Source organism: Camponotus vicinus, unplaced genomic scaffold (genome assembly GCF_025532165.1).
Source record: "Camponotus vicinus isolate PSW18456_S1 unplaced genomic scaffold, iyCamVici1.0 SCAF_5, whole genome shotgun sequence".
NCBI lineage: Eukaryota > Metazoa > Arthropoda > Insecta > Hymenoptera > Formicidae > Camponotus > Camponotus vicinus.
In genome coordinates, this window is record NW_028141977.1 from 18856426 (window position 1) to 18883221 (window position 26796).

Below are 26796 nucleotides of genomic sequence, written 5' to 3' on the forward strand. Positions count from 1 at the left end.
GCGTGTTTTTAAATGATCGAGCTGTCACGAGGCGCGCGGCGGCTCTTTACAAAACAGCTGTTGGAGGCAGCCAAAGCCGAGCACGCCGAACGAAACGCTAGCTAGATCAATACCATCGCCATCCTGTTTACACGCGGGGAATGTACAGGGTGTCTTGCACAATTAGTGAAACGTGGACACAAAGGCTATATTAACAAAGGTTATATTCTTCTTCAAATTTGGAATTTTATCTTATCGGAAATTTCAAGGAACAATTATCGTTCTGTACAACTTATCGTTATTAGAAAGTGCTTTTGTATGTTACAATTGTCAAAAGGAAATTGTTAACTTGATCAAATATGTTTAGTTTAGTTGGCTTTTCTTTTCTTTGGTTTCTTTAGTTGAAATGTTCAAGTATTTGATTTAAATCTCAAATATATGTATTTTAGTCAAGTTGACGAATTTTTTTTCTCAATGTATAATCGCCACAAAATAAGTCTTGTAGAAATATATAAATAAAATTTGTTTCAATTTAGATTATAAATAATATTGCAATATTCATCTGCTTTGATACTTAATCAAGGAAAGCCTCTAATTTTCGATATTTATGATATCAAAAGTTGAGCAAAAAGAAAAACATAAGCATCTAGTTAAATAATTTTGAAACTATTCTTTGCTTCAATGTTTTACTAAGAAAACTGCAAATTTTAAGCAATATAGTATACATAGGATTCTTTGATTTTAGAGAATATAGAAATATAATAATTTGAATGAATAGATTCACTTTTTTCGTCAACTTTAGGACACCCTATATAAGGGAGAGAGAGACAAACGCACTGCCACTAACCCTCGTCGATGCCATAGAGATATTGTCCGTCGCGACAAAGAGAATTTTCTACTTCCTGTCTGCATCTATAAATATACATGCCATAACGTCGTAATAAATCACGCAGAAGTAAATACTGTTATTATTAAATAAGTATACGTTATAAGGAAAGATAATGGCGCGATTGACAACACGCTTAATAAACATTTTTACATAGAACTTGCGTGTAGTTTTGCTAAATTGTAGATATCGTAAGAAATAAACTAATAAAGAGAGAAAACTAGTTATCTCAACAACTAATAATTGCGAATCAAAGAGCGTAAGATATGATAAAAAGTTTTCTATATTTGATTTCTTTAGATTGTCTAACTATTTAAATTGTATTATATAAATTACGCGTATTTAAATATATATAATTTTAATAAAATATATAATAAAAACATGCATTTTTCTGAAAAATAAAAAATATATCACAGAACTTACATATATGTGAAATATAAAAATTCAATATAAAATATTAAAATTTAAAAGATAATAACATTATGAATATTGTTATTTTTTTACGTAAAAACTTTTGTAATATCAAAAAAATGCATAAATACGATTCTTAGGTGTTTTGTGAGTGCACATCGATAAATAATTATATTGTCAATAATAATCTCCGTTCCTTTAATAGAAATATTATATATACTATACATATACAAATATTCTATTTTTTATGGAAAACAGTCAAATTCCTTTCCATGAAATTCTAAAGCTTTGTGGCGTGTCTAGACACCAGAAAAACAAACAATTCGTTGTCTACAGTTCAAAGTCGCACGTTCCTTTATAGTTGTCAAGACTGATCATCGAACCACATCGTGTCAATGACTCATTCGTAATTCGCAAGATATAGCTCGCAGGAAGGAAAATAATCTTTCATCGTCTCACGTTTTAAAGTTCGCGCGAAGACTCACTCGTAAATGCAAACACTTGGCGACCTGAAGAGACCATTGATCTCTCCCGATCGGTGAATGGACGCAGCAATAAGAAAGATAACGCCCGATTGGATCGTTCCGTAGTAACTCGGAGGTTTATCGGCATGATGCACGTAGTATGCACCTTAAAAGGACATGCATGCAGAACCGGAATGAAAGTTGTACTTTATCTATGCGATGTAGGGGCGTGTTTAATTTACTTGCGAAGTCTATATGAATTTTAGAATTAGAAATAGAGAGTAATAACAATAAGAATTAAAGATATTTATAAAATTATTTATATAAAACGATCATCATAGTTTTCGGATCTTTCTAAATAAAATTATTATTCAGATCTCTTTAAATAAAATTATTATTAGATTATTATTAGATATTTAATTATTATTAGACTTTGCAAGAATTTCACTTCTTTGTAGATAACTGGAGTCTCTTGAGAATTGTAGGTCTTGACTTTATGGATCTCTAGATAATAAAATATTTCTGTACCTATAGACATTGCGTGCCTGTGACGTGTAAGATGCAGTTTGCTGTTGATAACGTTGGTGACATTTTCGCGCGATCGCACGCACACACACATACACACATTCGTGGCACGCGAAAATGTTTTTCATTTGAACTCGAGCAGTTCGGTTTATAGCGATGACGCGCTTTATAAATTTAGCAGCAAGAGCTGCTTCTAATATTCTCGGATAAAGAAGCTCCTTGAATGCAAAGTACGGGGATCATGGTTGACATGTTGTATTGCATTGTAATGCATTGTATGTATGTGTGTGTATTGGAAAATAATTTAACTCTACACAGAAAAAAATGTATACTGTGTGTATTCAAAAAAATATTATTTATTTTAAATATATCATAAGTTTGTATATCTGCAAATATATCACAAGTTCATCACAAGCATTAAATTTAATTGAATATATTCTGAATTTTAGTAAGTGCAGTATTTTAGTTAAGAATATTAAATTAAAACAAAAATTTGGTTTGCTTATTACATAGTTGATGTAAAGTAAGTTTGATTTTTCTTTGATACAACTTTACAATATTCTTGAAGAGAAAATAAATTCTTTTGAGTACATGATAATGGGATTTTCTAACACTTGTGATGAGTATATTTTAAGACTATTATCAAGAATATATTCTTTGTTGAAGAAAACTACTACTTAAAAAAAAAAAAATAAACTGAGTAATCGCTTTTCTTGGCAGTAGAATGATATTTTTCTCTGTGTATGCTGAAAAATATGCGTACGTGTATAATGACATGTATAATAACGCGATGTTATATTAAATCTTGTATTAAACTCTAGAAAATTGAACAAATTAAATCTTTTAATTAAACGATAATATAAAAGTAGAATTATATAAATTTTTAAGAGATAAAATAATAGCATTAATAAAATTTTCAACCGATTAAATTTTACGAATCCTTTAAATGGCTTTAAATACAGCAAAAAATATAGTCAAAACATTTCATAATGTCCTTTATAATGTATTGTTTGTCAAATATTGCAAAGAGACTGATTAAATCCAAACATAAATATAAAATCATAATAATTAATTCATTACGTTCATCATAACATCCCATTGCATAATATATATTAACATTTTATCTGATTTTTCATACGTGTTCGCGTTTAATGTACACGTTTCGTTGAAATCGATTTCGAGAGCATACATCATGCATATTTTATATTGTGTAAAACCACTAATATGATGAATCATCGCGAGCAGTATTGACAAGCGGCACTTGTACATTTTGTCTAAGAATTTATGCTTCTATGAAATAGTATGCATTTTCCAGACGTGCGCACGATTGATATGCGTCATATAATAGCTTATAAGTAATAGAGACCACTAACTTTACGTAATTCTAAGCGATTCCGCTAAAATTTAACAGAAAATAATATAAAGATTATATCATATATGCATATATGATCATTTATATATTCATATAATCGTGTGCATCACTTTTAATCGATTTATAAAAATAATCGTTTGTGATCATCCGATTTATATAATAACAATCAATTCTTCAAACTTGAAAATTGCGATTATGCATAAGTTATCGATAACGTTTTATCATTCAATATACTTTGATCAGGTGAATTTTTAAAATTCGTGGCTATATTTTCGGTGATGAGCTAATTTAACTCGGTACACAGTTGTTAAATTAAAAATGATATAATATTTCGATGTTTTTCTGCTCGAATGACTTCAACAGTAATTATCGTAAGCTTTATTTATCCATGACATACTGTTAGAGAAGTAAAAAAGAAAGAGAGATATAAATCGATAAAAGCAGAATTTAAATTCTCGATAAAATAGAAATTTGGAATGTGGCATGGCTAGATATATATCTATATTTATATTTTAAAATTGCATTGATACGTTTATGTTACCTTATTCTTATTTTTTAATGTTTTAAATAGAGATATCTTATGCATCCTTTCCTTCTCTTCGACAAATATATGTAAAGATGTAGACAAAAAATGCAGTAATTATATCGAATTACTTTTTTATCTCGTTTATAGAAGTAATGAGCAATTTAATGTTTCAAGAAACATTAATAAGAAATAAATTTAAATTGCTTATTAGTTCTGTAAACGAGATAAAAAAGCAATGCAATATAATTACTGCATTTTTGTCTACATTTTTGCATATTCTTCCAAGTTTCATATTATATTTCTAAAAATTATATATGTATATAATTTATAATAATAATAATTTATATAATAATATTAATTATATATATTTTATATATAATTTATATATATTTTTTATATATAATTTACATCTAATTTAAATTACGCTTTAATGTCTGAAATGCTAGTTTCTTAATCGACCTACATCTTTCCCTCCTTTATCATAATTCCAAAAATGATGTATACTCGCGAGAATTAGAATAGAGAAAAGTAAATCGCGCGCGTGCGAGCTTGTCTTCTCCATCGAGCATCGAGGCACTTGCGTCAGGTGCAGGCGATAAAGGCGGATAAACGCTTTAAAACATTAACGCATTATTGTCACACTGCCGCGACGTTACGTAACGCCAGCCACGACGAGACGTCGAATCGTTGGAATTCGAGGCGACGTAATCGCCGACGATTCGCGATCGGCATCGCTCTCGCACTCGCATCATCATCGACGCGAAAGGAGAAACACGCATGCACATGTACATTCCTTGCTCGGTACTTACGTTATTGGGCAGCACGGCTGCACTCGCGATGCTGGAGAGAAAATCATGGCTGACGCGGGAGCTCTGCGAGGTCCCGCTGTCGCTGGACACGCTGGAGCTGTCGTACAGCACGTCGGAGACGTCCAGCTTCATCTTGCCGTTCACTCTCGCGGACCCGCCGAAAACCGGGAATCGGAGCACGTCGTCGTTTATAACCTCTCTCGGTTACAACTTGTCTCTCGCGACAGAAATACGAGAAAGATAATCGGCGCGCGAGAGAAAGAGAGAGAAAAGCGGAGAGAGAGAGGAGGAGGGAAAACCGACGCGAGGATCGCGCCGGGTCTCGACGGACTCTACGTGGAACTCGAAGGCGACACGCACGAATCGCAGGTCCCTTTGCTCGAAACTGTGCAAAACTGCACCCGATGACTCATACCGTGGGGGAATACCTCGCGCGCGCGTTCGAACAGCGGAGAGAGTCGAGGCTGCTCGAGGTCTCTCGAGCGCGGATGACGTCATGGGCTATTCCCGGTCGGCCAATCCCGGTCGAGCGCGCCAGTACCGTGTCACAATGTTCGATAACGGGGCGCTATCGCATGAAACAAGGGAGCTTATCTATCGCGCGGCGCCTGGTTATTATTAAATCGCCTTTCATCTCCTTAGCCCTTATAATTGCTGGTGACTCTCGATGTTTTAATTATGTTAACTCTGCATATAAAGACATAAATGTAACGATAAGTTGTCGAGGTTTTGGACAAGAATGGAAAATTGATTATTCGTATAGTCGTAATAAAAGAGTTTGTTTTTATTGTTGCGAATTTTCTCTTTTTTTAGGAAAGGATAAAATATTTATTTAAGATATATTTAATCCTTAATTTTCTCTTTATTAATTACGAAAGAAGATTTCATATATAAAAATATCGAATAAATATTAAAAATATTTTAGATGTTTTAAATATCAAATATACTATGATACATTGAACATCGTATATTTGTAACTTGACGTGTGTGTCGAATATCTAAAGACGAAAGTTGCGATCATTTTGTATCGATACGACGATGACCAACAGGCGCTCTACATTTTTTTCGAAACAGGTTGAATTCTGAGAAATCTTTATATCTCTCGTTGATACTTTATTACTTTCTCCAATCATCTTCCGCGATCTCTTGTATTATTTTAATCCTTCTTAAAATGGAGATGATGAAAAAGATAGAGATAAATTATAAAAAGGACTTTATACGAGAACGATAAAATTTTCCAATTAATATTATTATGTTTCTGCGAATGTATCAAATACTTCAAACAATCAAAGCTACATCAGAGAGAGTTGTGTCATTTCACGAGATAATCTTCTACCTTCAACATTCCCGTGAAGGACGCATTAAGAGGTCGTACACGTGAGCTTCGTGATTTGTTCACGCGAGCCAACAATTGCATCGGCCTTTCTTTTTGCGAATAAAAATATTGCCACGTGCTTGCTCGATGTTTATCAAATCGAAGGAACGGCGCGTGATCGCGTCTCAAGATAGATTGATTAAACGTGACACAAGTGACATATTTTATTAGAAGCGAACTGTGATCAGATCCATTACATTTAATAGATAAATTAGGTTATTTTGCAATGATTGCACAGATATTAACATTATTATATTTCTTCCTGTCAATAAAAAATATAATTATTATATAATTATCCTTTACATTTAATAAATAAATTAAGTCAATTGCAATTATTAGATATTAGCATTATTACATTTCGTATCAATAAAATATAATTATAAAATTATTCACAAAGATTATATATTTAAACGTCACATGTTTAGTTTTTTGCGATAAAAAAAATTCAGTATTTTACCTCAATTTTGTCGATGAAAGCGGCGATAGTTCGCGCTTGTGAACCTCGAAAGAATTTCTAGCTAACGGTTAAAACCGGTAACGCACCGGCGAAAATCTCGAGCGAGATCCCAAGAGCGGCGGCGCGTTTCCGAGAATCACGGATGAGTCACGCGGCTGGTCGCGTGGGCGCGAGCCTACGGTTGCGAATGGGGTAGCCGGAACATATCGAACGAGATGCGTGACTCATCGATCTGATATGTCGAAAATTCGTGCTCGTAACCTGCTAGACCGAGGGTGACCAACCTGTTCGCCAGCAGCTGCAAACTTGACACCCTCTAAAATGGAGTAGATCTAGGAAAAGCGGACAGATTTGTAGACGATACTATGTCTTGTTTTCTCTTCTTATCAAAAATAGAAAAAATAAACATTTCTAGAGAACCGACGCCCGTTAGAGAAAAATAGCAAACTCTTAAGAGGTTATACCTAGTCAGCAAGTCGAAAAAAATGTATTTTTGGGGAATTTAAAAAAAAAACTGTTAGGTATTTTTATTTCATCGATTCTTTATCATAACATATATCTATCAAAGAAGTTTTCATAATTTTTTCAATTAAAAATATCGAGAAATGTAGGCACAGTAGCTATTTTCCAGAGACATCTTTTTTCGGAGGCGCCTGGCGGTGAGCAAGATTGCTCGGAGCTGGATCATCTGAAATAAAAAATTCAAAAGGATTCAGCTTTCGTATGAATTGATCTAGTCGGTGAACGAAGGATTTTACAAAAAATTGACTTTTGACAATGTGACAGACGTTTGACGCAAAAATACGAATTTTTCGTGTTAAAACTTTTCGTTCTTTTGTTAATAAAAAAAAAAGGTTTCATCAAAATTAAAATCCCTTCGTTCACCGACTAGATCAATTCATACGAAAGCTAAATCCTTTTGAATTTTTTATTTCAGATGATCCAGCTCCGAGCAATCTTGCTCACCGCCAAGCGCCTCCGAAAAAAGATGTCTCTGGAAAATAGCTACTGTGCCTACATTTCTCGATATTTTTAATTGAAAAAATTATGAAAACTTCTTTGATAGATATATATTATGATAAAGAATCGATGAAATAAAAATACCTAACAGTTTTTTTTAAATTCCCCAAAAATACGTTTCTTTCGACTTGCTGACTAGATATAACCCCTTAAGTAACGTTATCCTTTTCGTTCACGATTGATAGATTGCAGTCCGTTCTTTATCTTCCCTTGCGTTTTTGATGGTGACTTACGAACATTTCCAAATATACGAGTAAAAATCTTAGGGGGAAGGGGTCGCTCGCGGTTGGTACCTCTCGTGACGTCGAGCGAAACTAGACGATCCACGTATCAGGCATCAGATATGAAGTTGTCGCACGGTTCAAATTTTTCACAGGAAAAATCTTGTGCTGCTCGCGGGTAACGGATGTGTCGGGTACGTCGTTCGATGCGACGAACGATCGTCGTGTTTCGCGTGATTTATTCGCTCAAAGTGTTTCCGCGAGTGTTGTATCGAGTGGCGGACGATTATCGTATCGCATTAATTCGAGTCGCCCCGGCAAGTGAACGAATATGGGAGAGGCGATGGAGCGAGCGACCGAGATGACACGTCTCACACACACATCGATCGGTAAGTAAAGCCGCGTCGCGCTAATTGACCCGCGTTTTTTCTTAAGATTGTAATTAGTCACGATTTTTCTAATCAATATGTGCGTGTGTATGTACGTGTATGTGAGTGATGTGTCGGAGCGACAGAGAAATAGCGACGCGTTGGGGCGGGGGCGGGGGGCGGGGGGCGGGGGAAATCAAAATGTCGTCCGTTAAAAAAAAGGAACTTCGTTAAATTGGTCTATCACTTCTGCTCGCGCGAATACTTTTCACTTATTGTTAGAATAACCAGATGTGAATATGAAGAAAACATGCGGTAAATGAGTAATATTTATAAATATATAAATTATACATATATATTATATAAATTATATGTTATAAATTCATTATATATTATATATTAATTATATAAATTATATAAATTATAGATTATAAATTTAAAAAAAATTAGAATTTAAAAAGATAATTTTTTAGATACATCTCAATTTTCTTTATGGCTTATTGTTGTTCTAGCATGATTAAAAATATTTATATACAGTTATAATTAATATCAATAAAGCAATTTATTTATATAGTGTTAAAGTATTTATAAAAAATAGAGGACACTTAAATTACTCGGAAATTTCAATTTGACAATTTAATTTAATTATTTATCGCAGTCGAGATGTATTTCGACGCGATCGGTTTTAATTGGCTGAAAAATCCGTCCAATTGTTCGAGATAATTAACGCGCACACACACACGCACACGCACATATATATATATATGTACAGATACACTTGTTTGGTAATTCAAACTTGTAAACAATACATAATAGTCGCTTCGATAGTAACTGGAAATGCGCGAGCTTCCCAAGTGTTCGTACTCGTATCTCTCGATATCATTTAAAAGTATTAAAACCACTGATATCATTTAAGAGTATTAAAATAGAGGAAACGATAGGTCGAGGAAAACGTGTAGCACGTGGATTGCTAACCCACTCAAGGCCTCGTACAACTCTAGCGAAAACATCTAGCGACGACTTTTAAAATAGCTATCTTTATGATAAATAAAAGGAATATATTTTTTTATTAATATACCTGCTTTTTTCAATATAAAAAAATTCTCGCATCTCTTCATACAATCATCAATTGTTATTCTGTCAATTTTATCATTTGTAGAAGCTTAAATATGTTTTCTTCCTCGAAAGAATTAGGGTCTAAATTTATTCTCTTGGGATTTCCAAGTATCTTTGTAACGTGTTAGACTCTGTAAAAACATCATGGAGCAATAACCCTTTAACGCGTCGAACATATGCTCGAAGATAGGGATCTAAATTCGCGCGGTGTACAAGCTACCTAGAATTAAGATCGCCTAAGAGCAACGGCGGAACAAATTTATACGGTAAAGATACATCTCGTTACGGGCGCGTAATGAAGCTCGTGAGACTGACATTCACCCGCTTAGCTTCGCACCATGATGAAATTCGAATAGACAGGCAGCCGTCATCCTTGAGCTAGCTTCTGCTTGCAGCCAAGGTCGCCCCGTCTTAAGCTGCCCGCGATATCGCGTGTCAAATGCTGGCCGATTGGAAAAAAACGGACGACGCTACGGAATGTCATTGCCATTTTGTGCATACGTACTTAGCTACGATACGCACGCGTCCTGCATGTGTGTATATGCGTGTATCGTCACGAGACATGTGCGAGGGGGAGTCATCAGCTGCAAAAATAGAGAGCGCGAACGCGCGCCACTTGCGAAACATAAGTACGCGGCACTGTGCAAATTTCAGTGGGAAACTCTTTGTGCATCCAAGTGTGCGCCGCGCTCACCTGCGCACTTGTGCTGAAATCGCACTATCACGATCGAATCTAATTGTAAGCTAGCTAGCAAAAACTCCCGCGTCGAAAAGTCATGATAATTCTAAATTAAATTTATACGCGATATCATAAATGTAATTCTCAAAATTATGTTTGAATATAATTGCGCTTTGACTATAATTCTCAAAATATTACTTATAATTTCTTTTAAATATCTCGATAAGAGAGAACATAGTAAGTGAAAACTTAAAAATGTATTTATATAATTTTAAAAGTATTATATAATTCTAAATTAAATTTATAATATAATATACTCGCTTTGAATATAATTCTTAAAATATTATTTATAATTTCTCTTTGATATTTCAATAAGAGAAAATATAGTGCGTGAATAAAAAGTTAACAATATATTTTTATAATCTTTTGTTGCGATTGTTTTCAATAATGATTGAGAAAAAAGAGAATTTTCTATAATACAATAATTATTAATTAAATTTGTATGCAATACAATATACTCGCTTCGTGTGAATATAATTCTTAAAATATTATTTATAATTTCTCTTAGACATTTCAACAAGAGCGAGCCAATGATAATAAATGACCAAAAAGTCACACAATAATATATTTTTATAATTTTTTTCTCGATTATTTTTAGTAATGATTAAAAAAAGAATTTTTTATTTTCATGTATAATAATTTTAAAGTTATATTAATACATAATGTATGCTTCTATTTTTATCGCGTATATTAATATCATATCATTTGCGCGGAAAGACAAAGGTCTTATGTCGAGCAATTAAAAACTAATCTCTCTATGTTGACAAATCGCCAATCACTCGCGATCCAGATCCACAAAGACCTACATGGAAAGGTTTTTTTTTTCTTTTTTTTTTCTTTTTTAGCGACAACAACTTCGCCTCATCGGTGGCATAACGCACACAGGCTTTCGGTTTTATCTTATCGACATTTGATTTGGATAAAAGAGTTCTGTCGCTCGTACACACACATAGATGTACGTACAAACTGCACCTAATAATAACGAACAGCGCAGTATGACAAAGCGAAATGTAATAAATCAATGTTCTTTCCTCCTCGTTAGCATACCCGGAGTGATATAAATTTCAAAATACCTAGTGCTATGAATTTAATTATTTATAATTAAATATGTGTGTATGTACACACATTATAAAGAGATTTTTCTTTGTAAATAATTAATTTAATTCAAATGTTTATTAATTTATATATTAATTATATATTATTTAATTAGTATGCGTACAATTTTGAGTATCTAAATTTGTTAAATATATATACAAATTAAATTAAATTAAATAGTCAAATAATTATATATATATATATATATATATATATATATATATATATATATATATATATATAGCTTCTAGATGAAAAGTATAAACAACCGGTGCAACATCTATATCAATGTTTTCGTGATAAATACCGCTGATTAGTGCTGGTCTTCACTTCTCGATACGCACTATTCTTCACGATTATTCTATTGGACGGAACTCTTTTTTTTTTCTACTGTTTACGACGGTCAAATCACGTGGCTGCTGATTTTGCAATATTTTCTCGGACAAAGCGGGACAAAGAAGGAAGCAGAGCGATATATGCGAAGTCGCACTCTCGAGCGGACTCTGCTCTCACAGCTGCGAGAGCTAACCGCAACTTACGCGGAAATTGCGCGAAATGTGACTCAGGCAACGCTCCTTGTTTCCGAAAACACGCACGTGCGTGTTCGGTTCATTGTGCGACGAGCACAAAGTAAAGCGGATCAGATAGAAGTAAACGGAATAATATTACATACATGGAATATATTTGGAATATTTCCTATTAAATTTTAAAGTAGAAAAATTAAAAAATTTCTCAGATAATAATATCGAAATAAAAATTTGTGAAAAATAATTTTTTAAAATTGTTTGTTTATTCTTTTAAAAGCTAAAAAACAAAGTTGCGTTGTTGCTGTTTACGTAGCAAAGTAAAAATATACATGAAGGAATCATAAAATTACATGTTACATCATGTATGTATTAAATTGATTAAATGTATAAATATATAAAATATATATAAAATATATATAAAATATTTTTATCATTATTTTAAAAAAAAAGAAGAAAAAACCTATATGATATGGTAGCAAGAATCAATTGCATCAGACGGCGTAATATTATCGTTCGTAAACAGTTAAAAAGAAAAAGAGTTGGCATCTCATTTCAAATTCTGCAAATTCTCTCAACTTACCCATGTGACAGCGTTGATGAGCGAATACGTAATTTAATGCGTTCATTAGTATATATGTTTTATTAAATAAGTATTGCCTGCGACAAAGTCACAATTTCTTGCGTATAGATAGGAATATTAAATTATTGTCGGCAAGTATTTTACATACAATGGGCCCCTTGTTGAATTAGGCCCTGGGCCACATAAAGAGCCGCGGTCCCATTGTTTTCTTAGCTTCGTCTTTTCTGAATAACAATGCAGGCTGACAAAATTTTGGACGTGTCATCTTAAATTTATTAATTCTGCGATGGAACATGTTATATTCATATATTTGATTCATAAACATTGTGACATTTTACATGTATTATGAGAAAATACTACTTTATTTTTATCATATTTAAATAAGTAATTAACGAGTATCATATTAATTTACATAATATATCACAAGACTTTTTTTTGAAAAATTAAGAATTTAATATAAATATATATATGTATATTTCCAAATGATTATGAAATTTCGAGTAAAAACTTGGAAAATAAAATTTTATAAAAAGAAAGGATTTAAATTCGCATCTTATAATAAACGATTATTTTCACTTTAAAATCACCTCAACTTTAGTTAATCGAGAAAACCTTGAAAAATCTGCATTCCTGTGTTCACTTTCAAAGCAAGTATTTTCCCAGGTACAATGTCTTTGTTCCTTTTTTCCGTCGGCTACTCGACAATTCCATTGTCTTCCACCTGCAACCTTGATGACAACTTGCTACAAACCGGGACAATATCGAGATTCGTTTTCCATTTACCGCTTGCATAGTTACAAAAAGTTTGATTATTGAAAGGCATATTGGACGATAATAAAAATTAAGAAATGAAAAGAAAAAAACGAGTTTTGATCTTTTATTTTGATTATAAAGGTCAAATAATTTATCAAAGGCAGTATGTAGTTTTAAATAAAGTTTAAAATTGTATATTATTAAACTACGCATATATAATTTATTTTTTTAAACTTTTTTTCTCTTTATTTTTATTATTTTATTTTTCTTCATACTATGTTCCAACATAATATGTACTAATATTGATTTTTCAATCGATACACTATTTACTTTCATTTACTATTTATTTTATTGCAAGTGTAATAGATAGATTTTTCCACAAATATAGCTATGTTTATATACCTTTATCTATCATAATTTTTTTTTAAAATCGAAAAAGAGAAAAAATAAAAGAGAGAGAGAGAGAGAGAGAGAGAGAGAGAGAAAAGAGTGGAATAAAATATACGAAAATATATATTTATATATTATATATAAATATATATATTTTAAATTGTAAAATATATAACTTCTTTCATTTTCATTTTATTACTTTTACAATTTTTTTCTCTCTAAATTCGATTCTAATTTAAAGAAATAAATTGCATCAATAAACTAGATATATTAGAATCATAATCTCTCACGTAATTATCAAGTATGAGTAAGATTTGTTCATACAAGATGAGATAAGGCACGATCTATCACGTTTTACATCATACTGTCTTCTTTTCTGACAACTGAGAACTATCGTCAGATGAACAGATAAACACATCCTTTCCAACGCAAATCAAACGCACCTTACGATAGCAGAAAAATCCATGATGCAAAGGTAATCCGATATATTCTTGTACGTGAGCAATAATCATCATCATAATACTTAGGAATAATGTAACGACCTTGAACTAATTAGAACGATTTGATTCGTTTGCAAGGAGTCTGTCTTAATATATTGCTAATACCAATTTTTCGAAATGTTATACATATAATACCACACATTCTAGATATTTAATTATAATATTTTATGTTTATCAAATTGATTCATTTAAATTAAATTAAATGGATCTTGTATTGAACTTTTTTTCTTATATTTATTTATATAAGAAAATTTTATCAGAATATCTTCTAAAAAAATTAAAAAAGTACATCAATCTCTCTTTCAGAATACATATAATCATAAAGCCTACGTAATAATAATAAATCCCAGACAGCACATGTGTCCAAAAGATGTCTAAAAGATGATTTAAGGGTCTTTAAGACGTCTTTTGGCCTTTTTGTGCTGTCTAGGATGGAAAGTTACTTGATAAAAAAATTTTATAATCAATTTAAAAAGTACAGAAATACGAATCGAATAAAATTTGCAATAAAATTTTTTTTAAAAAATCATTTTTTTATAAGAATTTGTACAAGAATTTTTTTACAAGAAATTTTTACAAGAATTGTTCAAGACGTTCGAATTGATTCGCTTATCACGAGTTGATAACTAGAAAAAAATACGCAATAGAAAATAATTACCAACTGTAAATACACATGTGTGTGATGTTACCGATATTTTACTTTATGTTTCGCAATTACTTTTTTTTTCCTTCTCTTTTTCTCATTATAACATAAATTTATTATTTATTCAACATCACCCATACTTCTCAACTCTTTTCTATTTTCAGAAAAAATTCTTTCAACAATATGCACAGTGTGTATTGATATTACATATATTTAATTGATAAAAATTTGTATGTATACAATAAAAATTTTTAAATAATTTTTTATATTCGAACAAATAACTAACGATCATTACTGACTCTCAACATGATTATACCATCTGGTACTATTTACGTGTTTCGTTTTCCTTGCAGTTTTATCGACTCGTCCATCGCTCGTTCCCACGGCTGCGGACAGATGTCGCTGGCGTTGCAGGCGGACCGCACGTCAACAATCGATGATGGTTCGTGCCGCGCGAGTCGCGAGTGGTCGCGAGGCGTCCCGTATAATCGCATTTTAACCGGTGCGTAAACGCGTTTCGGTTTCCGCCGAATTGTGCGTGTCGCCTGGTGTCGCGATCGCGTTGCGATTCCGCGATATTTCGATCGTGTGCTACGAGCCGCGAGTCGCGGATTATCGAGCCGCGAAATCGTGAGAAATTTCGCCACGCGCGGCGCGTTCCTGTCACTTTTCGCCGTCGTCCCCGTTCCTCCCCCCCTCCTTCCCCTCCGCCCCTTATCCGCTCGTTCTCCCTCATTATTCGCGTCGCGCGGTGTGTTTTGTCGTGTGTATAACCGGCTCTATGCAACCGCGACGCGATTTTACCGCGTGATCGTCGCGGGTTTTTATCGCGTCTTCGGAGGACGAGGTCCTCGTTCATCCGTATATCCGCGACCGTCTGGAAAAGCTCCGTCATCAGGGTGCAACGCCGAAAGGCGTCGAAGCTCCGTCGGAGGAGGAGGAAGAGGAGAGGAGGGGAGGGGAGGGGAGGGAGGCGGAGGTGGCTCGACATCGTCGAGAGGGCTCGAGAGGGCGACCAACAGAGGATACGACTAACCGGGCATGGCAGACCACGGCAAAATGTGAGCATGTCTTTTCCTCTTTTTGCGTTCTTTATCTCTCTATGCGTTGCAAAATCTTTGGCCGAAAAAGACACGCTGGTACGTGCGATTGAACCAGACTTGTAGTCGCGATATCGACTACTTGGGTGCTCCTTGATTGATATTAATAATCAATGTCATCACTCACATATACATTAACGTCGGTTTCCACGCATTAACCATAGTTTAAGCCTGCAAGTTAGTTTAAAAATGGTCTCGTGGGTTAGAAATCATTATCCTTTATATTATCCCCTTTTTTAATCAAACGTTCTATTTATGACACCGGGAGAGAGAGAGAGAGAGAGATAAAGGCTTATAATTTTTAAATTAAACTTCTCCGGTAAAGTAAATTTCTTCAAGCGTATTAATGCATTAAAATATTTTTCTAACAAAATGTTTCTTATAAACAACACATTTGAGGGAATTTGAAACATTATAATGTCACTTGTTGAAAACAATATAAGACTATCTTAAAAATTTATTGACATTTCTTATCTTCTAGCTGTAAAAAGAGATGAGAATTTCCTTCTTTAAATTTATTCAAGCTTCACCGACATTGGTGAAATAGATTGTAAAATGAGCTTCCAAATTCGTAATGTTCTTTGGGACGAACGTTATTATCCTTGACAGGGGAGAAATGTCAGGGCGATGTGGGAATAATACGCAAAATATTACGGTCAAGTTTGCCAATTTGGCACCAGAGATTTAATTTTTTTATCATTATTTTTATAATGCTTTTACTTTGATTTATTTGCGATCGGAAGCGAATACCGATTCCAAGTTGTTTCGATCTTTTATATAAAAATATGGTGCACATCGATATGTCATTGAATTAATTTTGAAGAGTGAGATATTTTCTATGTCGTGTCGAAAGTTGACACTTCGCTTCGACAACAAAATTAATCTGTCATTCGATTAATGAATTGACTACCTAACTATGTGATTTAACAGATGCGTAAATGCACACATGTGAAATTTTGTTATGTGTAATTTTATCTGACATTGTATTATATTTCAAGTAATGACGCAATTCGAGAAAAAAAAATTGTTCGATCGAAACAATTTATTCTACTCGATAATTCTACAGAGTAATTCCGCCGAGATATAAATAACAACACTATAAAATATGCAGCTAATAGCATGTGGAAATAATAACAGTATAAAATATGCAGTTGACAATATATGGAGTTAACGTCATCGGGATATCGTCATTTTTGTTCGTAATGCGCATATTAATCAATATCATGATTATATTAATTATAATGATAATTTATTTGTAACTATACATATGTATGTGATGTATATATCTCAGAATTCTTTTCAACAAGTTTTTGCTAAATTAATAAGTTTTTATTAAATGAAAATTGACAAAAATTGTTAAATGATATATTTAATTGTAATATATATTTCATATTTTGCCCGTAATATTAAATATCATAATGAAAATAACGTATCAATAAAAATGAAAGTAATGTCAAGTATCAATAACATTTTACGAGCATCTAATTGAATGAATTTTGCAGGAATTTCAATTAGATTATTATTCCGAATTGATTGCTTATTACAGACAAAAAAAAAATCTTAGTTAACTTTAACTGACGTTATTAGAACGGTTTTGCATAAAAATGTAACGTATAAAATTAATCTTTTGCACGCGCGATATTATTATATATATTATAATATAATTCTATTTGTAAATTTCGATGAGAATAACGCGATCGCGGATTGAAAAGCGCCTCGGATTTGTACAGGCGCCTCTTGTTGAAAGCTGGTTGGAAGCGTCTTCTGTACAAGGATCGCGGTCTTCCTACGCCCACGTAATGAGCGCGAAATTATGGGTACTTGCTCGCAGGATCGGTTGCAAAAAGTCTGGGCCTGAGGCAATAGTGTATAAAAAATAGATATCGCACACACGAAAAAAGTTTAAAAGAAATTGTACGTATTGTCAGAAATATAAATATTATTAAATGCCATGGCAGTAACACAAATGAACGAACGAAATAGACTTTATTTAATTTTTTTAAATAGTAAAAGCAAAGATAAAATTAAAGAATTTTGTACACACATATATATATATAATATATTTGGGATTTTTAATTTTTTATTATACTTATTAACATAAAATGATAATTAATAATCATATTTTTTTGTTTATTAAATTTAAAGTAATTTTTTTATAGTTGATTTTTCTGTTCAGAAATTTTGTATCGTAAAAAGTTTTCCCAGTTCTTATTTTTACCGATAATTGTAAGTTACAACTTGTGATAGTGGATGGGGTATATAATACAGATGTGTGGAAGGCGCACACCTATCTTTTGCTACGATCATGGCGCTATGTGCGCGTTTTACTGGTTCATATACGCATGCACTTTTCTGTAGTTCGCGTATATACGCGGTAATGTAGCATCTGAAACGACATTTTGTTATAAATGTCGTTCTCTAGGTAGTTTCAGCACTTTGCATTTTGCTGCACATTCGCATCTCCGGTAGTGATATACGGTACCACGTTTATTGATATACGATTTTCTGACGTAAAATGCGTCAAATAAAAGAAGCCTTCATTCTTAAGAAAGAAAGAGATTTTCAATATGTTTGAATAAATTTTCAATCTATTGGCGGTTCGATTATCTGATTATCAAGTCATTAAATTATGTTTTATTCGTAATAATTGATAAGAGTTTTTAGAATCCCTTTGTGGCGCAAATACATTACTTATTGATTTGGTAAATCAAGTTTCTACTTATGCGAATTTGAACGAAATAATCGTTAAATCTTACGATATATATCGAATCGCATTATATATTATGCTCTGCAAGTATGGACTTTATATAGCGATCGATGTTTGGGCTAGATTTCTTGGAAGATGTATACGATACCGAGACATGTAATATACCGGGTGTCTTACGATGCAATATTGAGAGCCAAGAGATGTTTCGTGTTAGGGATGATTCTTGCATATCGAATATTGCGATGACGAATTCGTCATCGCAAATATATGTATAATCGTATCAAAAATAATTAAGTAATTTATAAATAATAATTAAGTAATTTATAATCGTATCAAAAGTAAATTAACAATATAAATTATCTTATTTTATACGATTCTCTGAATATTTTTATCAAATTTCATATAATATTTTTAATATATTAATTATCCTTAATTTATTTTACTTTATAAATATATCAGAAACATATATTTACATGGTAAATTTTATGCATTATTCACATCGATTTTGTTAATGTAGACATAATTAACATCTTTCTTCAGACTTGATAATTAACTCAATTCGGAAAACATATTTTCGAAACCACATGTAGCCCTGGCCTATATCATCAAAAGTCGTATTAAATTGAATGTTAAGAGACTTTTCATCCTGATATTATCTCTTTTTGTAATTTTTTCTACTTCAAAATTTGTTTGCATATACTTATTTACACAGATGATGCTTTATCAAAGAAATTTTTGTTGAAGATTAAATTGTTTTTTCGCGGAATTCATTACACATGTCTACCAGAGAAAAAATGTTAAAATTGTCGATAAATTTTGTTTTCTTGTTCACGCCATTTATCTTGTATAGCTACTGTACGTTAATTACGAGTGTCGTTCTAATTCTGCCATCGCTTATCAGTGAATTTTCAAGTATATGTATGTTCATTCTCTGATTAACAAAAACCGATAAGTTCTAATTTGGGAAGTTATCAAAAATGTTGGAGCAATTAATTGTTCGGATTGGAAAGAGAAGAGAACGATGTAATGATATACATCAGATCGATGAAAAAAATAAAAAAAAATTTATTTATTTTCCACTTTTCTCACTGATTTTTTATTTTTTTATTTTGTATCCTTTTGTGTCGCATTTTGTGTTTCACTTTCTATAGAAAGTATTTATTGTGCGAGAAAGTTTGCGCGAAAGAATGTTTACATTAATTTTTTTTTTTTTAATTTGTCGAGAGGGAGGATTCTTCTTTTTATCCATGCTTGTATTACGCTTCTTAAATTATTACATTGTCCATACTCGTGTAACGATGGCGTGAAGGAAAGAGACATAAGCATGAATTTAATGGATATTTAAATGTATGAGTAACACGCGATTTCGTGCGCTCAACGAGTGCATAAGAGATGCATACTAATGATTTTGTCGCTTAGCTACTTTAGCTACTAGCTTATTGATATAATTGTTTTTAATGCACTAAAGACACGTATCGCATTGTCCGAACGTTTTCCGAATTATTAATAATTATACAGTTTTTAATTTGAAGCAACGTTGAAATTTATTCATTTTATGCGTTTTGACTTAAAACGAAGAAAGATGAGGCAAGGGATATCGTTTCTCTATAAATGATATGATTAAGTTATAATTCTATTTGGTTCAATTTGCTTTCATAGAGTTTTGCTAGACGGCTCAGGAAGGTCATTAAGATTTATGTCGAATTAATTTAGAAGCCGGCATAAAATGGAAGGAAAATAATTGCATTTATAAATACATAAATAAATAATTTATATATATTAACCTTTTCTAAATAAATAAAATTACATTTGAGAATATTCTTTTTTGCTGTTCGCTTTTCTAAGTCTCATTGAATAATTAGCAAGCAGGATAAAAGGATGAGCTATTTTATGCACTTTTTTCTGACAAACCTTAATTAATTATTGTGTGCATGCACTACTGTCGCGTAATTGAAATAAAAATAATATCATTATATTATTATTAGATATATTAGATCTATAATTTCAATCACACATGCACGAAAGCATACTTCTATCTCTGCGTTTCATTCGCGACAATAAAATTGCGACAATAGCATAAGATTTAATTTCCCGTTGGGAAATCTATGGCGTTGAAAATTGAATTCACCGAGATTATATTGTTTTTTATGGCACGCTACGAGATTGCCTAAAATTTCCTTCGATTTATCGACATCGCGATGGATAAATACTTTTCTATCGCGCCCACAAACCCACGACGCGACGCGGATCGACATGTAGGACAAAGCGTAAGCGATTTTTCGTTACGCGGTCATTCCGCTTGATTTATGCAAGGGCGAGCCATGTGTGCATCGCATACAGTGCACCAATGTGTGTAACAGTTATTAATGCCAGGTTACTGGAGCCAACCTAACGCGAGTGCAGCCGCAACGATCAAGCGGCCAACCTATCCCGACTTTCGAACGATACTGGGGTTTGTCATCGCGATATATATGCCATGTGATAAAGTGATCTAGGTTACATTACCTTCTACCACTCGTTCTCCAAAGTAACAATCTCGTATCAAAGGCTCGCCAAGGCAAAAACTTCCGATCTAGGAAATTTACTCTATAAATTGATATTGGTAAATTACACGTGTGTCATTGAAATACCGCTTTTTTCAATATATATATAAATCCAATATTGTTACAATATTAATAAAGTTACATAAATTATGTGAAACGAGAAAGAAAAAGTACCAAAATAATATATCTAATTTTTAAAATTTTAGCGTTTAATTTTATTTTTATTATTTGTGCAAAATTTTAACAGTTATTATCGAAAACATAGTGATATATAAGTTCGTGACAAAAGACGAGTCGGGGCAAAAAGAGGCCGAGAGATAAGACACGACCTGTCTTGTGTGTTTGTTTACCGCATTCATTACACTCGGGCATTCGCGGTGAAAACGGTGGATTTTAGTTCATTTGCTTAGATACGTGGCTCATTATGTGCAGCCGCAAAAAGCCGCACGTGTCGTGTATAGGATATGTACCACAGTGTTTCCACAGTCGGATAAGCTATCGTATCCACTTTTCTGCGAACCGGTTCTTCTCGTTGTGTAATTCTTATCGATCGATCTCACCTGATGATCTGCGTACGACATGAAACAAACGACATTTTATCGTCGTTAATTTTCCGTCGCAATTAATTAATTTACAAAAAACGATAGTTTGATCGACGTTATGTAAGATATTCAGGACTAAATTGGATCAAGTTTATAAATTATAAGATAAATCTACTTTAAATATATAAACCTATATATTTCAATTATAAATAATTCTAACTTTTACAACTTGCATTATAGATCATGCAAAACGAAGTAAATAGAGATAAATTATAATTAATTGATAAAGTCTACGAATAACATTGACGAGCTTATTTTGCTTCAGCAAATATTATATAAGCTTTATATTATTTTTCAATATTTGCAATTTTTAGATTTTTTCTCATTTTTAAAATAAATACCAATGGAAAATTTTCACTAACCTAGCATTGAGAAGATATGAGAAATTATATGCGGATGTATGGTGTATAATTTATTAATTTATTGCCAACTTGTTGATTTAGCAGCAAACTTATTCAGTTTAACATTTCAAAGTTAAAACGCAACAGCTTCAACGCTAAAAGAGCAAGCGTTTTATTATTGCGATAATACATCAGCAATTAATTTTATAAGAAACAAATAAATTAATAAAATTATGATTTGCTCACCTCGTGGTTTCCATGCTGTTCTGATGTCCGGGGCCTCTTTTCTTCTTATCTTTATGGCACTCACACGCGAAAACACTATTAATTTCGATCGCGCGCGTACTAATCAGAATATGATTGCCCAACAATTTTACATAACATTCTTGACTTAATCGCACACGATGTGTATTTTATTTCACGTTGTGAAGGAAGAATGCAAAAATCATAATTACACGAAGCTACGATTCGCCTGGCATTGAAGAATGCTATCTTTATTACTAATAACATAGCATGCATTTCATTCTACTTTTCATTATAATATACTAAATAAATGTATACAAATTAAGATTAAAAATAGATATTTGCAGAATGAGATATATACAAGAATATTCTACCACTTTGTTGACTTAACCGATTGATTTTTGATCAAATAAATCATTAGTACACCGAATTTATGATACGCAGTTAATAAATATTAAAATACCGAGGTCAATAACGATTACACTTATTAATTAAACGCGTTTCAATAACGCTCGAATCAATCCATTTTATATCGCGATATTTTATTAATGAGTGAGAAATTCGAAAATGATATCGATAATTTTATCCTGATACTGCGCGGATATACTATACGAATTAATAGTTAGTTGAGATGCGATAATCGCGAAAATTAATTAATCGCGCGGGTTCATAATTGTTAATTATAATAATCGTAGCAAATGATTGTGTTTACTATCTTTTATGTTTACTTGCATATAGTTTTTGCGATTAATTTTATTAATTAAACGCGTTTCGAATAATATTCGAGTTATTTCGTTTTAAATGTTGTATATTTTGAGAAATTTGAAAACGACATCGACAATTTTACCTTGATATTATGGGAATTAATGGAGACTTGAGACGCGATAATTACAAAAAATAATTAATCACACGAATCAATAATTTTACCTGTAATACTCGTAGAAAATAATCGCGTTTAACGTCTTCTTCAAGAGATAATACGACGAAATAATACGTATTGAAACACGCGGCAGCTCCTGCTCGTCACATGAATGACAACAAGATCCGTATGTAAACAATAGCGCGCCACCGAATTTTTCCGATGTGTAGCACGTTGTTTACCTACGGTGATCTTGTTGTCATTCGCATGACGTGGCCTTAGATAGTAGGAACTGCCTCTCTCGCGCGCGTATTCCATATTAACTCGTTATATTTTTTACTTCTCGAAGAAAATGTTAACTTGTATACGATTATTGAAATGTGTTTAAGTTAATTAGTAAAATATTGGAAAACTCTACGTATTTGGCTGTGCGACTTTTCAGTGCTTTTAATAAATTCGTCTAACCGTGATTTTTGTATTTTTTCACACGCAATCGAAATTAACAGTGTTTTCACGAGTGAGTATCGTTTGAGTGTCATAAAGGAATATAGGATAAATAAGAAAAGAGGAGAGAAGGCATTGGACACAATATGGCAACTATAAGGTGAGTAATTTATATTTTTTCAAATTTATTATTTATTTTATAACAAATAAAATTGTTCGCTTATCAATTCTATACTATTTGATAAATCCGGAATTAAAACAAATAAATAAAAAATAGCACTTATACCATACATACTCATTTGATTACTCATAGTAAGAATAGCTAGATTAATCGAAATAATCTTACATAAACGTACATTTTTAATATTATTGATGAAATAAGAAGTGGAAGTTTATGGATTGTGAATGATTATTAATCTAAAAAATAATATAATTTGTAAAATAAATTTGTAAAATAAAGTAATTATATAATCTGTGTTAAATTATATAATATAATCTGTGAAATATTATATATAAAATAATTTGTTAAAAAACTTTATCAAAGGTATGTTATATATTGAGAAAATTAGGATAAAGCAATCATTTTACAAGCAAGAAAATAATCAATTAATTCTTCGAATTGGATTCTGTTTTTGAACTTTAGTTGCAATTTCGGGACGCGGATCGAAAAAAATCACTCGAGTTCTCATTAAAGATGGCCTTGTCGTCTCACGACACGCCCTTCTTTTTTCTTTTTTTAGTTCGCCGAGTTTCATATTTTCATTATATCCCCTGGTTGCGCTGTCCAAGGTCTTTTATGAAACGTGAGATACGCTTTTATATAAAACTCGCGCGAGATATTCAATGGTATGATTATAATTAGTCGTTCGTCGGCTAATGGTAGACCGATAAACGATCAATAGCAACGCGCAGCTGTTTTCAATCGGAACGTCGTATGATAAAGTATACGTATACCACCTTACTCAATGATGTAAAAAGCACATACATTAACATACATATGTTAACTTATTTTTACTATGTATTTACTGATATAGGTATTCGGCAAAAAATATACTTAGACAGGGATATTTATACTGCGAACTATACATATAGAGGAAGAGAATTTTGCTATCGCAGCAAAACATTTTGCTGTGTATTACATGTAAAAAGCGAAAAAACTTTGCTATTATTCGATATTACAGTAAAATTGATTTTATAGAATGCAAAAATTTGATTGAATAAATTTATTTGTCCAAACGCGAAATATTCCCTATTGAAGCAAAATAATCTGCTTTCGGCAAATAAATTTTTTTTGCTATTGTAAAAACATATCGCCGTTCTCATGGCACAATAGAAATTGATTTGTTTCTATAGCGAATTCACGTTTTTGTAAATCCTACAAAATTATTATTAACAAATAAAATTAATATTTTTCACAAGTTTTCTTTTTGTTGTCTATAAAATAATTGACGAAATTTACTATAATAGTATAGAGAATATGCTTTACCAATAAACTGTCTCCGTGTATGCGAGCACAAATATAATGTATGTGTAATATGTATACATGTGTACACGCACACATGTTAGCTTTCTATCAATGCACGCATCTATTATGTATACATTTATTTATATCATTTCGGTTAATTGCTAATTCATCATTCAATACTATACTTTTGGATGATTGCACGTCAATAATACTCGCGGCGAGAGGTTATGGATAAGCTGACATTGACAAAGGTGCATGCACACCTGTATGATAATGATGCGACAGTATCATGGCAATTCCACTATTAATAGACAATCGAGCAAGACTTTATTACTGGCCGGTTACGCAAATGATTATTGCGATATGTGTCTTTTTAATTATACAACGATGCGTACTATCGATTGGTTGATTAGCTGATGAGCTTTCTAATATCGAGCTTGATGAAACATCAAACTCAAGATTGATTCTATCGGGTTTCTATGTCGATTAATCGGAATATTAGGACTAACTCTTGACACGGAGAAAGTCTTGAAAATTTCAATTAAAGATTTATATTAAATTATTAGCTTCACATTTTTTTTTATTCTTTATATTGTTTTTTTTTAACATTTTTATGACACATGAATTCTTTGCTAAATCAAAAATTATAGAAAGTGAAAGAAGTGCAACATTTTATATTAAATTGTTGAAATATATTTTATAGAATTGCGTTTGATATTTTTGAATGATATAACTAGCAGTTAGTCACATATTTTCTTACGATTTCATATCTACTAAAAAAATTAATTATAGCTTTTTAATATTTTTATAACAATTATCGGATTTATATCTCGTTGAAAAATATCGCAATTATCTCTGATCCAATATATCGATGTCTTGGCTTCGGCATGAAAAGAGGATAACATGAAGATAGCGGACGTAGTTGCGCCTTTGGGAGCATCGTGCGTGATTTATACCGATGGTTAGAAATGTCTGTCACACATGCCGGCCCTCAATGAATCGTGGTGGAGTAACGAAACGTCGATTGGATCGGGACACCCTGGGTTAGGGGAGGATCGGGGGAAACCGTCGATATCGAACGACCTTGCGGCATCGACCAACCTTCCGCTCTTCTCTTGGCTTTTCAAGTCTATGTACAGTGCTTCTCCGTTTACACTCTCTTATCGCCTCTCTTTGTCGCTTCTCTTGTCCTTACCACCCTTCAACGCTGCTTGGCTCTTCAGCCTTCAGCCTTCAGCCGAGAAAATGAGATGATCCTTGTACTCGTATTATCAATCGGAATGAATTAAGTATCTGTGCGTGTCATTCAAATGATTTTAATATTCCCGTTATTGCATCACTCGCGGTATGTCATTTTTATCATCGATGCACATGGGCGTACATTGTTGATCATTGAATAAATGCGGAAAGTTTTATCGATTAGTCGATGCATTTGCTAATGTAGGAAATTATAGCTTGAATAATGTTTATGTATCAGAAAATCAATGTAAATCCAGTCACTGAAAGTATTACACGTGACATGTAGGATCTTGCAAGACTTTAATACCGGAAAATCATTTGTCTATTAAGATGTGATCAGAAGCATGCTGACCCCTTTTTTCGTTAACGAAGGACATCTTGATTTTGAATTCATTCGTTTCTCGATTTTGCATTAAAGATACCATTTCTACCATTTCTACCATTCAGTCCAAGTTCTCTCTCTTAAAGCATACTGTAATTTCCGCTTTTTCGTCGTA

The 26796-nt window shown here is 32.3% G+C and overlaps 2 protein-coding genes and 1 long non-coding RNA gene across 5 annotated transcripts in view; 1 reads left to right on the forward strand and 2 right to left on the reverse strand.

Annotated features, from left to right (window-relative positions):
• Kay (transcription factor kayak) overlaps positions 1–5360 on the reverse strand; it is a 33446-nt gene extending 28086 nt beyond the window's left edge. The window contains exon 1 of the mRNA XM_083101149.1: positions 4973–5360. Coding sequence (XP_082957275.1) covers positions 4973–5104 — 132 coding nt within the window. The 5' untranslated portion in view covers positions 5105–5360. The remainder of the gene's footprint in view (positions 1–4972) is intronic.
• A 478-nt stretch (positions 5361–5838) lies between these two features.
• Positions 5839–7225, reverse strand: LOC145972184 (uncharacterized). Its single transcript, XR_014439082.1, has 3 exons — positions 6805–7225; positions 6309–6609; positions 5839–6137 (listed from the first exon to the last, which is right to left on the reverse strand). It is a non-coding gene; the product is annotated as an uncharacterized LOC145972184 (long non-coding RNA).
• A 1061-nt stretch (positions 7226–8286) lies between these two features.
• The window catches only part of Mtd (TLD domain-containing protein mustard), a 132119-nt gene continuing 113609 nt past the window's right edge, over positions 8287–26796 (forward strand). Inside the window, exons 1-2 of one of the 3 annotated variants that reach the window (XM_083100553.1) lie at positions 8287–8434; positions 15110–15817. In XM_083100553.1, the coding sequence (XP_082956679.1) occupies positions 15798–15817 (20 nt within the window). In that variant the 5' untranslated portion in view covers positions 8287–8434; positions 15110–15797. Of the gene's footprint in view, positions 8435–15109; positions 15818–23726; positions 23756–26796 lie in introns of those variants that run through there. The other 2 variants (XM_083100549.1, XM_083100550.1) reach the window with 2 other exon arrangements.